Source organism: Bicyclus anynana, chromosome 3, assembly GCF_947172395.1.
Source record: "Bicyclus anynana chromosome 3, ilBicAnyn1.1, whole genome shotgun sequence".
Classification (NCBI taxonomy): domain Eukaryota; kingdom Metazoa; phylum Arthropoda; class Insecta; order Lepidoptera; family Nymphalidae; genus Bicyclus; species Bicyclus anynana.
The window spans coordinates 7,766,080-7,779,392 of NC_069085.1; the positions used below are offsets into that span (position 1 = coordinate 7,766,080).

A 13,313-nucleotide genomic window follows, 5' to 3' on the forward strand; every position below is an offset into this window, starting at 1 on the left:
GAAATCGGCTTAGAAATGCAAATGAATCGAGAAAGCTAAATTTTGAATGTAAAGTGGGCCTTTCAAATTCTTGACCATTTCCTATGTGCATTTTTCGAATTCTGAAAACTAGCAACATGCCATCCGAATAGAAAAATGGCGTCCAGCATTGCGGCCGAGAGAGGGGAGGGAGCGGGCGGTCGTGGGGGGGGGGGACTCCACGCTGGCGCATTCTGCCCACTACTAACATTCCAGAAAGACCTTAGACTATTCTCGACTTTTTTTTAATTGTAAATAATAATTAATTTGTAGACTAATATGATTAATTTTGTGATATTTTATATTAAATGTATTATTAGAAATTGACAATTATGAATAAATGACGTATAATGCAAATATTTTATTGTTGTTTCATTATGATAGTAATTCATGCTACAGACCCTTAGTTTTAACTGCTTAGTTTTATCTAATGATATTTCGATTAGATTTTAGTTAAACAGTGCATTGTGCAGTTCTCAGTTTTGCTTACACTTAGACGTTTTATCTGAACAGTTCGACTGTTGAAAACCAAAAACTGAGCATTTAAAACTAAAGGTCTGTTGTCCGCATTATTCAGCTAATCCGGCGAACAAAACACTTGAGCTTCGCTTATCTGAAACAGATGCTAGGATGTACCTACGGATTAAAGTACTTTCACTGCGCAATATGCGTCGATACATGTCTACAATAAATTAAAATAGTCTGGTTAATTACGACAAATAGTTTCGATCATATTAAACTACTTCAATCATAATATTAAAGTACTCGCTTTCATATTATATCCTAGTAAGACAAATTATTCTTACTCGTACATCTTAAATTATCTCATGAAGTTGCAACGTACGTATGTTAGACGAGAGCAAACTGAATAGTTGTGCCCTGGAAACCCACACTATGCTGAGGGGTTAAACATATAACCGTTTACTGCACCAGCGAAAATTTTTAAAATTACAATTCCTATTTTAGAATTTAAACTATCCTGTTGTTCATATTAATTGATTATGAAACACGAGTAAAACTCACGTGATATAAGGTCGGAGTATACCCGACTAGTTTTGAACCCATAGGGGTCCTTAGTCATGAGCTGGTTCTTGCAACGCGGCACGCTCCAAACTGACATACTCCGACCTTATATCACGTGAGTTTTAGCCGTGTTTCATAATCAATTCATTACAATTAATCCTCTTGAGATCAAAATTGCTAACATAATTGCTAACTTAAATAAATAACTATTTTGAGTAATTGTAACACTGACGCCAGTCGATAAATAAATAAACAAAAACTTAGGTATAGGGTACAACATTAATTTCGCATAGTACACTGAATAAGGGTCCGAAATATATCGATATTAATTAGGTAATAAAAGTTAAGGATTTTAGTGACGCCATGAAACATATTAAAAAACATAAATCTTGTAACACGTCTCAAGAAATTTGAAATATTTTTTTTTCAATTTAGTAGAACTTAGACCATTAATAAGAATTAAGTTATTAATGGTCTAAGTAGTAGAACGATAATGAACTATTTAACGACCATTTAAAAAAAAAGTGTCGATTTACCTATTGTAAAACAAGTACTTAGTAGGTACACTTTTCTGTGTGTCCTAAAATTTAGACCTTTTTTTAATGTACCAAGTTATAAGTTGTTGGTGCTGGTAACATAGAATACAATTACAAAATTTGTACATTAAATAAAAATTATATTATAATATTTTAATGTTAGATATATTTTAAAAAATATTTTTACAATTATGACTATTATTTTTAAAATAACTTAAATTAAAACCAGTAGGTCATTCTCAAACTTCCATCAGTATCACGCTGGGTCTCCAGAGTGCTTGCTTGCCGAACTAATTTCCGCATTGAATTCCGTCTCAGAGGCTGCATATCTGGCAACACATCTTCTGTTGACGGAGCTTGGGTTAATTCTAACTGGTCCAAGTTTTCGTAAGTGTCTGACTCTGGTACTGCGCTCCTGTAACATATATTATAGTAAGGTAGGAGCTAAAAAACACACAAAACAAAACAGAAATTAAATATAATACAATAACATACTCGTATAATGAAGGATTCGCTAAGCAATTGAAAAACAAGTGTCTCTGAGAATTTACTTAATTCTCTACGTGTGTGAAGTCTGCCAATCTACATTTGGCCAGCGTGGTATACTAAAGTCTTTCTTCTCTCATTCTGAGAGGAGACTCGTGCTCAACAGAGAGCCGAATGTGGGTTGTTAATGATTATGATAAAGCAGTAACATTAAAGATGAATAATAATAAATAAAATAAATTGTAACTTCTATTTTTCCGGTTATTAAAAGTAGCTTCTACGACGATCCGCCTACAACGTAGAGAATTGCTTCGCCTCTACACAATTATATACTTAATCTATACTTATAATACACACCACCTACAGTTATCGTAATAAGTTCCTAAGCCTAAGCGATAAGGCCGCCTTTTGTATTATACTTTTTCTTATGTTTCTGTTTTGCTTGTTTTCTTTTATTTTATTGTGGTGTACAAATAAAGAGTATTAAATAAAAAATAAAAAATAAATCTGTAGAGAGGTCAATTCTGAACAATATATTTCCAAAATAACTATTAGGGGATGATTAGTGGTCTATACTGATGTCAAAAATGCAATCAGTAAAATGTTTGTCTGTCTGTATGTTCGTTATAGAAACAAAAACTACTCGACGGATTTTAACGAAACTTGGTACAATTATTCTTCATACTTCTGGGTAGTTTATAGTATACTTTTTATCATGCTACGATCAATAGGAGCAGAGCAGTGAAGGAAAGTGTTGGGAAAACGGGAGACGTTACTCCATTTTTACAGCGATACTACTGTAAGGGCTGGATTAAAGAGGTCTAAGGGCGGACGAAGTCATGGGCGTCCGCTAATATACAGAAATAAACCAATAATTTTTTTTTTTTTACGTTATTACAAATGTATTAAAATATTGTATTTTTTATACAAAATGAGTAATAATATTTTGCCCTGTAACCTGTAATACAAATTGCAAGTTACGTATCGAAGAACTTTGCAAAAACCTAATTTTCGTATTTGTAGCAAGTGACATTTTGTAGCAAAAATGCTCCGGCGTAGCGATGTAACTCCGTAGCGGCGTAGCCTTCAAAGTTGTGTAAAAGCATTGAACTTGGACTACACCGATTTATTGTGAGGTGGCACGACTTCTTTAATTTGTTCGTTGTGTTAATTATTATTCACGGTTGAATATATACCTTAATTCTATACATTTGTACAAACTATACTCTCAGCAATATTACAAGCATTACATACTCGTATGAGAGTGTATTCAAGAACATAAGTTACTAAACCAGTAACCGTAATTTTTTCGACCTCCGTGGCGCAGTGATATGCGCGGTGGATTTACAAGACGGAGGTCCTGGGTTCGATCCTCGGCTAGACCGATTGAGGTTTTCTTAGTTGGTCCAGGTCTGGCTGGTAGGAGGCTTCGGCCGTGCCTAGTTGCCACTCTACCGACAAAGACGCACCGCAAAGCGATTTAGCGTTTCGGTACGAAACTACGGATAAATATGTAATATGTACCCAATAATTTAAAAGATAAATAAATAAAGTCACTATCCACAGCAAAAAGTACGGCTTCTTGAAATCCGTAATCGTATAAGGATTATCGAGGGGCCGATCTATTTGATAGTATTAGATTTGATGATTTAGATGAGACCACAAAAAATATTTACCTCTGTCCGCCGCAAGCCAAGCAATCCGTGTACGTCCAATCTTTTCCAAATTCTTCCCCCTCTTCAGCGGTCTGTGGTAGGGGACAGTGCAGCGTCTCTGGCAACCGTAGGGCTGTGATGCCTCCGACGACTGATACAGCCCCCATGAGCACCAGAGGTAATACCAGATTACTTGATCCCTGTGAAAAATATTCTCTAGGTACCTACTGTATGTTTTGTCGTCGTAAGATTTTCGAGGGGTTTATTTACCAGAGTTTATTAATTTATTGTTCTAACGCGACAAACATGCTACACTTTTTACGGATCTACAACCATATGAGTTTTACAAACGCATAAGAATACGTAAGTAGCCAATTTCAAATATTTTTATTACAATAAGTCTTTGGATGATTTTATCAAATGTCTACGGAACAAGATGCTATTAGCCAATTTCTGTCCGCCAAAATAAATTTATATCAACAAATTACTGGCAAATGGTTACTGATGTGTTTATCAAAGTATTTAATTCGTAAATTGAACTAATATCAGTTTATTTCTATATGATTCCGTTTCTAAACATGTATTTTTTTATACTTGCACTTTAACACTTACCAAATAGTTTATGAATGGAATAATTATCAATCCTAGTCCACCGATATAAGCGGACGTCCCAATTCCTATTCCTCTTAATTCCGTTGGATACAACTCTCCAGCATACGGGTATATTATCAAGAATGATGCGGATATGAAGCATTTTGATATTAGATACAAAATCAAAGTTTCATTTTCAGCATCTAAAATATTTTTTAACCTGAATTATTGAACTCAACAAGAATACAATAAGGAACTTAAGCTAACTTATTCTAATAACTATACAAAACATGCCCACGCATGGAATGATGGCAAGAATACTGGCTGCATTTCCACGCTGGACAGTCAGGTTGATCCTTTGCACAAAAAATGAGCCAGCCCTTCTGTCACCAGTCGAGTCAACTAGCCGCGGTGAAATGATTCGGTGAAATTGTTTTTGTAGCGTCAATAATTCAGGTCTCTTGCCATCATCCCGACTTATTCCTGACGGCTCGATTAGCGTAGGAATATATATGATGGCAAGAGCTATTATTATTATTTATGTGTAGTTAAAATTTAAAGCAAATTACCGCTTGGCAGTAGAACAGTGACTATACAGAAAATCCCACTGATGACCATTGACAGGCAAAGAGGCCACCGACGCCCAACGCGATCCATAAGAATCCAACATACAATATAGCTCGGAATTTCTACGGCGGAAGACAGGAAGAAGCTCATGTATTGGTTACTCCCTATAGCCGGCCCATAATAGCTTAGCCCGACATACACCATTTCCGATGCACACCAATTTAGAGTAATCAATATTGTTTTTAGCCTCATATTTGGAGTTCTACATAACGCGAAAACACTAGGAGCTTTTGCCTCTTTGAAACCGTGTTCTTTTTGTTCTAAAACTTGTTTTTGTAGTTTCGCCGTGAACTCCTCTGGTAATTCTTTGCCGTTCACTCTAGCGATATTTTTTAATATTGTGTTTGCTTCTTCTAATCTTTCTCTCATTAGCAGCCATCGAGGAGATTCCGGTAAAATAAACCAGTAGAGATAATAAAAGAAAAACGGCACAGACGTGGCTAGCGCCAGTGATCTCCAGTCGCGCAAAATATATGTTACACCAGATAGAAGAATCAGTCCCAAAGTATAAAATATGCAGGTCATTACAGTAACAAAGGATCTGTAGTTCGGTCCGGCAAGTTCTAATGCTGAAAAATGTTGTGCATTAAAAATAAATCAATATATTTTGATGTATAAATAGTTAACAATCTATTTGGGCAAATTAGAAATCAATCAATACTTACATATTATAAAAGGTATTTGATAAACAGCAGGAATGGTTAAGCCGACTATTATTCGTGCTAATACCCAAAACCAAAACTCGTGTGCATACGCGGTCATCATACTTCCAAGAAGTAAAGTTGTTAGGCACGCGAAAAATGATTTCTTCCTTCCTATCCGGTCATTAAGAAGGCCAAAAGAATATACTCCAATGGGTCCTCCAACATTTAGAGCAACTAAGCCAAGCGTTGGATAGACATCGAATTCGCAAACTAAATCAAACTGCAATATAATCAATGTATAGTTATGCATGTTACGATACCATAAAAATAAATTAATTATCATCTTTATCAATTCATATTCGGCCTACTGCTGAGTGTCATCTCAGAATGAGAGAGATTAAGCCAGTAGTCCACCACGCTGGCCCAATGCTGATTGGCAGACTACACACACGTACGAAGACAATTAAGAAATTTCTCAGGTATGCAGGTTTATGTTCTCAGGTATTTATATATACATATTTATGCAGGTAAAAATACTACTGTTAATAATTATATCTTCTATCCCACTTTTTAGTTTTTCAATTCCTTTATACAAAGTCTTCTGGAAGAGATTGTTTAAGCAATAACAACCTGGAAAAAATAAAATACGCCTAAGGCCCTTTCCCAGAGCATTCAAAATCTGGATGACAAAATTCTTTGAAAACAAAACTTTAATGAAGTTAAAATGATTATTTTTTGCTCATTATATGTGCTACGAAATACGAGTAGGTTACAAGCAAGCTATAATAAATATTTTGTTAGTAGATTCTCTGAATTTAGTGCCAGATTGGATTAGTAATGAATTCTTTATATTTAAAATTGTACGATAGGTAAATAAACATTAGTAAACTATTAGTACTTACGTCGATAACAACAGAGGATTTCACTTCAGTTTTGTCGTATTCGTAGCCATCTAGACAAGGTTCAACAGGCCAACTTTCATTCACTTCTATCGGTATACCTGTGCTCAACAACGCAGACCAATTAACGGAGTATCGTACACAATTCTCAAAGGTTGTATTATCGTCTGCCTAAAATAATGTTAGTATTTAAGTTAAGTTGTGTTCTTTGGAATGGCAAATAAAACTAATTGACATCATTACCTTACGTGGAATGGATATCATTTTACGATTATTTAGCGACATGTTGTACAGCTCCGGTACTCTGCACCAGTGGTCGGGTGTGTCTGTCATGAAGAGCTGGTTAAAAGCACAAAATCCACAGGGCAGGCAAGCGGGCAGGCACACAAACCACAAAAGAAACTTCTGATACACTCCGAATTCGCCAATTTTCGGTAACACATCATCTAAATCTATTGGATCGTCATGTATTTCTTTGACCTTTAATATTAACAAAAGTGTTTATTATAAAAGCACCAAGATAATATATGTGGTACAAGGAACAGTAGTTTAAGTAAAAGTTACCGAAGCATGCTCCTGGGCACTGAACCTTCTTAAACTGTTTGAGTTGTTGGACATGATAACTCGTTTGTTTACCTAAACTTAATTTTTTACACAGTGACGGTTTCCACACGACTTATTGCTGTTCTAGTCGAGTAGTTATAAGACTACCTTGGTATTGGCCGAAGCCGTATAGTATTAATCTAATTGATTAAGGGAAATTGTATATCTATATGAGCCGTGTACTAAATATGACCCAGTTAATGATGTCTCAAGTTGTAGGATTACATGTCCGGCAATAAAATGGCTTAATTTAGAAATTATAAATGTAGGAAATAATTCGATTGTTTCATTCACTGTACTATATAGATACTTAAAACTACTTACTTACATTACAACTATCAGGTACTTACAGCAATGGGGGAAAACTTCATCTTGATAACTTGGAGTTTTTCCGGGGTAAAAAGTAGTATTTGCTCTGTTCCAAGGTCCAATTTTTGTCTAAACCAAATTTTATCCAAATTGGTTCAGCGGTTTAGCCGTAAAATTGTAACAGATGGAAAGGCAGACATATTTTAATTTTCGCATTAATAATATTGATAATATGGATACTCGAGTCATTTATTATAGATCATTGGAGAGATTTTTTTCAATTTTAATTCTTAAAAGTTCACTGTTTTTTATTCTCATATTCGTGAAAAATAGTAGCGTAAGTTCATAGCCAAGGTCCCACTTATAATCGATACCAATATTTATCTAAGTTATGGGAAATTCTGTGTTTTACTTTGTTCCATTCATCATCAAGCAAAGCCTAGGCATGTCGCTTCAAAAATTTGCTTTAAATTCAATTCAATTAGCATCACGCAAAAAGCGCATTAAAAAGAGTGGCAAAGATGTTACCGCCAAGTGATTTAGCGTTCCGGTACGCTGCCGCGTAGACACTGTCAGAGGTATGATGGGTAGAATAAACTTGTACCTCATTCAAGTTAGCCCGCTTTCATCCTTATGCTTGGCAACTTCATCGTAACCCTCCCGATGGTCCGCGCGGGCCGGGGGGCGTGTAGCGATGAATGAAAAACCAACGACTGATGCACCTCACTTCCCCGCGCGCACGATTTCACACCCGCGCAGTCTTTCAAGCCGTCACCCGCATATCATGGGAGTGTCCTCAACTAACTTGCCAGACTAAAGACTGCACTTAACATCAGGCGATATTGGAGTTAAGGGCTAAGTTGTCAATGATTAAGCGTGAACAAAGTTGACAAGCAGAAAACACGTAATTTCAAAATGAGTTTTTTGTGTGTCCTGCTGATTTTTTTGGTGCATTTTTTGGTAATTTTACTCAAGGAACAGCTGTACTTTTTTACAGGCAGTAAATAAAATAAAATATTAATGATTTTGTTAAAATATTTTATTTGTGAAACGTAGATAAAATTGATACACGTAATTTAAAACTCTTAAAGATAACTTAAAGTTTTTACATAATAATGAAATTGCAAAAATTGTCTTACTTTTAACAATATTAAGGATTGCGCGATTTCCCACAACGTTCGTAATTGCACAGTGTGTAACTGTCTAGCATGCACTCTTGCACACTTGCTCGTAATATTTATAAATCCATAGTAATAAATAAGTAAACTTTCTTATACATACTATAACACTTTTAAAAACATGAAATTGACTTCTTAGTTACAACACAAAATTACATGCTTGTATAACACATGTTTAATTTTAAAATGTAGATTTTTATAATTAAATGTAAAACTTTTAATAAATACAAAATATTCTAATTGCTGGGCCAAGAACAAGTTTTCTAAGTTTTACAATAATACAACATCCCTTTTGGTATCGGTAACAGATTCAATATATAACATAAATAGTACCTATATGTACAATATACATAATAATTTATTGTACATTAAGTAAGTTAGAACTAAATAAAAGCAGGCCACAGTGCCAAACTATATTTATAGGGATGTTTTTTTTTTCAGTAAAGGAATAAAAAAATACTTGCAAAGTTTTCCAATTTTGCCACAATACAATTATACAATATAAATATACAAAGAAAGGTCGTATTTAAAACATCGACAACAAAATATTTCCTAGCTCCGAAGCTACAAGGAATTTACAACAGAGCTTGAAATTAAAATTATTTTGGACCGCCGAAAGTAGAGAAGTTTAGTAAACACGTCATAACTATTACAACATTATGTTCTCATTATTTTAACGTTTCTTAGAAAAATCTTCCTTCATCATTCACTAATTTGGGTTTTGTTTAATTTCTACCTAAACGTATTATTTAGTAAGGCAAGCATTTAACATTAAAACAAGGGCGCAAACCTACAATATGCAGGTTTTTGAGTAAATCGTGCATCTTACATTCGAAGTTTTCGTCTAGTGGTCACAAAAAACTCACTCTCACACCATAAGAATTTGTATTAACTCGTCGAGGGTGGGGCATATTTGCACTTTGATTCCATATTTTTCTCGCTTTTCACACTTTCACAAGTTTAAACGTACACTAGCGAATCGAAGTCCTTATAAATAAGATCGTTTTGGATGGTAACATTTAATTGTTTAAAGGGGATTAGGTAGTGATTATTTTATCGAAGTGTTTGCACAAGTTGCTTGGGCGGTGTCGGAGTTTATAATACAGAACATTATGTACACTTGCTCGTTAGACCGGACAAGGCGCGCGCGCGCCGCCCGCCGCCGCTACGTCAGCATCTTGAAGAACATGATGCCTAACGAAATGTTGATGAACAGTACAAGGATCACTAGTTGCTGCCTCGAGAACCAGTCCTGGAACAAGGAAGCATTCGTTATGATTTACCTATACATATATCATATACCTGACTCGTTGGTCTGAACTTTTAAAATACATATTGAGTTTTTCTTTCATCCAAGAAATTCTCAGTAAACTCAGCCCGGCGTTGAAAAGTTAGTAGCAGTACACCCTCGTATTTCCATGAACAGGCAAGTCCTGGTCACTATTATTAACATTTGATAGTCGTCACTTAATCCCACATTGGAGCAGATTGGTAGATTAAGCTTCGTAGTCCCTCTGTAAGGCGTTAAACATATCTAAACATACTTCTATATTAATATTATAAAGTTTGTTTGTTTATTTGCTTGTTAGAATGGTATAATCTCAGGGACTACTGGTTGGAATTAAAAAACACATTTTTGTGTAGTATCCATTTATCGAGGATAACTATAGAATAATAACACCACGCTACGGTCAAGAGCAGCGAAACATGAATGAAAAATGTAGCGAAAACGAGTAAAAATCCTTCTAAAAGATTTCGTTGCTTGTGTTATGTATTAAACGCAATCGTTCCCCTTTAAAAGATAAAAAAGTCCGCGACAGCATACATATACTTTTTAGGTTAACTCGCTATAACCTTTTTAATGGTAATAAAAAATGGTGTTTTTAAAATCATGATAATAATCCTAATCCAAAAAAATACAATATTTGTCTCAAGTATTCTGAACAAAATTGCCCTTAACATCATTTGTTTTTAATTAATATCATAGGAAATATCACAGTTTTAAAATAACTCTGGAATAAAAAAATGCTCAAATAGTAATTACACGAGCATTTAAGATGGTAGAGCGCTTGCTAGCCGCCGGTAGATCTGCGTACCCTGCCACTCGGCTTAGACTTACGCGGACGAAGTCGCTCATATAAAACGAATTTAAAACATTGTTAATTCAACATTCCACAGACACACTGTAAGAAAACGACCGATCAACATGACGATTGTAATCAATATAAAACATATTTAATACCTTTACTTGTGGACTAACTAGGTAGAGAAGGGGGTTGGCTCTCAGCTTTTCTGATTCTTCATGCATGCGGCGGACCTCCTCCCGTCGCGCAGAGCCTAACGCCGAGACCTCCTCTCGCGACATGCCGCCGCCGTCGGGCAGTCGGGGCATGCCCGCTACGTCCGGTAGCGATTTCTTGCGTTGCAACGTTTGGGGGGTGCTGAGCATCTGTTGAGGTCAAATAGTCTTCTTATGCGCGGTCCACACGGCAACGATAAAACTGCACAAACGGCCTGCGCAGCCCGTTTATTATCCAGTTCACCGAACGTCCATGAAAAAATCAGCGCAAATTTTTGTACACACGTTCGATAAAACTGCACAAACGACGTGTGTTTGTGCAGTTTTATCGTTGGCGTGTGGACCAGGCATCACCATGTAACTGTAAAAATAACAAAGATCGCCTGATATTGTTTCCAAGTGTTTTATACGCATAAACGAAAATGAATACCTATTAGCGGTGGTTATCACATAATTCGGTTACTATGCAATACTACCAGTAGACCTAATTGTATGTATAAAACATTATATTTAGATAAATATAATGTTTTTGAAAAAAAAGTTTAACTTTAAGCTCTGATTTTGATAAAGACTAAGGATCGTTTATTTTTTTTTGTGGTTTATGTAAATTCCATGGAAAGATCGTTTAATTTTATTTTTGTATATGTAAATTCAGTGGGAAGAGATTAATCACCAAATACTGTCTTTCGTCACTTTTATTTTCTGTGTCATAATGCTAATGCTCAATGACTTTGCTTAACTTGCTGTTGTCTTAGTGTTGTTAATCAGCTTGTTGCTTGGCTTTTTGGTAATCCCCAAATATCATTTGATTTGCTACATTCCAGCATTTTGCAAAGATAAATAGTACTCGTACACAGCATTGCTTCTAATTCTCTATACAAACATTACATCGGGAAAGGAAAGTAGTTAAATCTTCTATACCTCAACGGGAGGCACATTGATCCAACTCTCAGAAGCTCGTCGAGCCAGTATAGCTGGCGAGCACATAAGGTCTTCATCTTCATCCTCGTCTCCGCCTTGGTACCACATCGTATGACAACGCTGCACTGGTTCCGTATATCGATATAGCTAATATACTGATATTTGTTTGAAAGCTAAAGGTCACGTAACACTTTCATTATGAAGATTTTATTTTAATACACTATATTGATTATTTACACTAATTTATTTTTTGTTGATAATTAAAAATTGCTGTATTATCCTTTTAAAAGTTTATTCGTTTTCTATTTATATAATCAGCAAAGAGGTGATGCGCGGAAGCCGGCAGCGAATGACTGTCTCAATTTAGAAATAGAACGGGCTGCCCGCCCGAACTCTGCCCACCGCCTACATAGCGAAACGTAAACGCACACGTAACTATGGTTATACATTCTACTAACACATTACGAACGCACTAGCAATTATTGTTTCGTAAGAATGTTGGAAGTGGCTGAAGTGCGGTAATTAGCAACCATTATTACCATTAAAATATACATTTAGCATACTATTTCTACTCTTACTTTTATCTTTTACTAGCCGACACTCCCCTAGTTCCCCTTTCCCGTCAAAATACAGGGATAAAATGTATCCACGTTATTTGTATGAAACTTATGAGTCGCTCACAAATAAAATATTGATTGAGCAAAAAGTTACGATAATTACGAGTATTGGAATTGTTTAATTTATATACGATTTATTCAAGGAAGTAATACTTATTCTCAAAGATAAATAATTAATGTTGTCGTCCGTGTCTGTCTGTATATCCTTATACACTGCTACGTTTTATCCACGGCTACACATTTCTTAATGTATAGGATTTATCATTCTGGTTGTGGTCGTTTCGTACGTCTATCAGCTGTTATACCAATTTAATGGTTATTTTGTATACAGAATGGTTTATTTTTTATGAGTAAAAGATAAAATACATATAATACATAGATTATGCCCGCGATTTCGTCCGAGTGAAAGTCTAAGCCGCGCGGCGTAGTACCTACCTCGCTGAGCTGACGGCGGGCGGTTAGGGCAATCCCATCATAAATGTGCGTGTTGTACCTATTTCATCATTATTTTTCCAGAGTTATTCTTAAAGTAAAGTATGATATCACCTAAGATATTAGCAAATTATGTGAAAGGCAATGTTGTTCAAAAGTATACTTATGACGAATATTAAGAATATTGAGAGTGACGAATATAGGTCTAATAGTATCATGTTTATAAAAAACCTTCGTACGTAACCTACATGTATTAACATACATTATTTAGAAAGGTTTTTTTATGGTATTTTGATCTAAAATAATTTTTAGAACAAAATTCGATAAAAAAATACTTTTATCATAAAAAAACCTTAAAAGATAGACATTGATTATGCTGTCGCGGACTTTTTTTATGAACTTTGAAAAAGAAAAATAATTTTTGTTTTAATCGTATACGCAGCGCATGCGACGGAAGCTCTCAAAAGGATATTTT

General features: G+C 35.2%; 2 protein-coding genes across 4 annotated transcripts in view; both read right to left on the reverse strand.

The window, feature by feature from the left end:
- Window positions 1–19: 19 nt before the first annotated feature.
- Window positions 20–7,169, reverse strand: LOC112051113 (carcinine transporter). Its single transcript, XM_024089602.2, has 8 exons — window positions 7,044–7,169; window positions 6,723–6,959; window positions 6,483–6,650; window positions 5,602–5,860; window positions 4,879–5,505; window positions 4,331–4,512; window positions 3,740–3,918; window positions 20–1,992 (listed from the first exon to the last, which is right to left on the reverse strand). The coding sequence occupies exons 1-8, from the start codon at window positions 7,095–7,097 to the stop codon at window positions 1,797–1,799; spliced, it is 1,902 nt and encodes a 633-aa protein (XP_023945370.1). The 5' UTR covers window positions 7,098–7,169; the 3' UTR covers window positions 20–1,796.
- Window positions 7,170–8,412: 1,243 nt separating this feature from the next.
- LOC112051105 (junctophilin-1) overlaps window positions 8,413–13,313 on the reverse strand; it is a 39,277-nt gene continuing 34,376 nt past the window's right edge. The window contains exons 1-3 of one of the 3 annotated variants that reach the window (XM_024089591.2): window positions 11,790–12,237; window positions 10,812–11,018; window positions 8,413–9,821 (exon numbers count right to left, since the gene is read on the reverse strand). In XM_024089591.2, the coding sequence (XP_023945359.1) occupies window positions 9,735–9,821; window positions 10,812–11,018; window positions 11,790–11,897 (402 nt within the window). In that variant the 5' untranslated portion in view covers window positions 11,898–12,237 and the 3' untranslated portion in view covers window positions 8,413–9,734. Of the gene's footprint in view, window positions 9,822–10,811; window positions 11,019–11,789; window positions 12,238–13,313 lie in introns of those variants that run through there. The other 2 variants (XM_052890424.1, XM_024089590.2) reach the window with 2 other exon arrangements.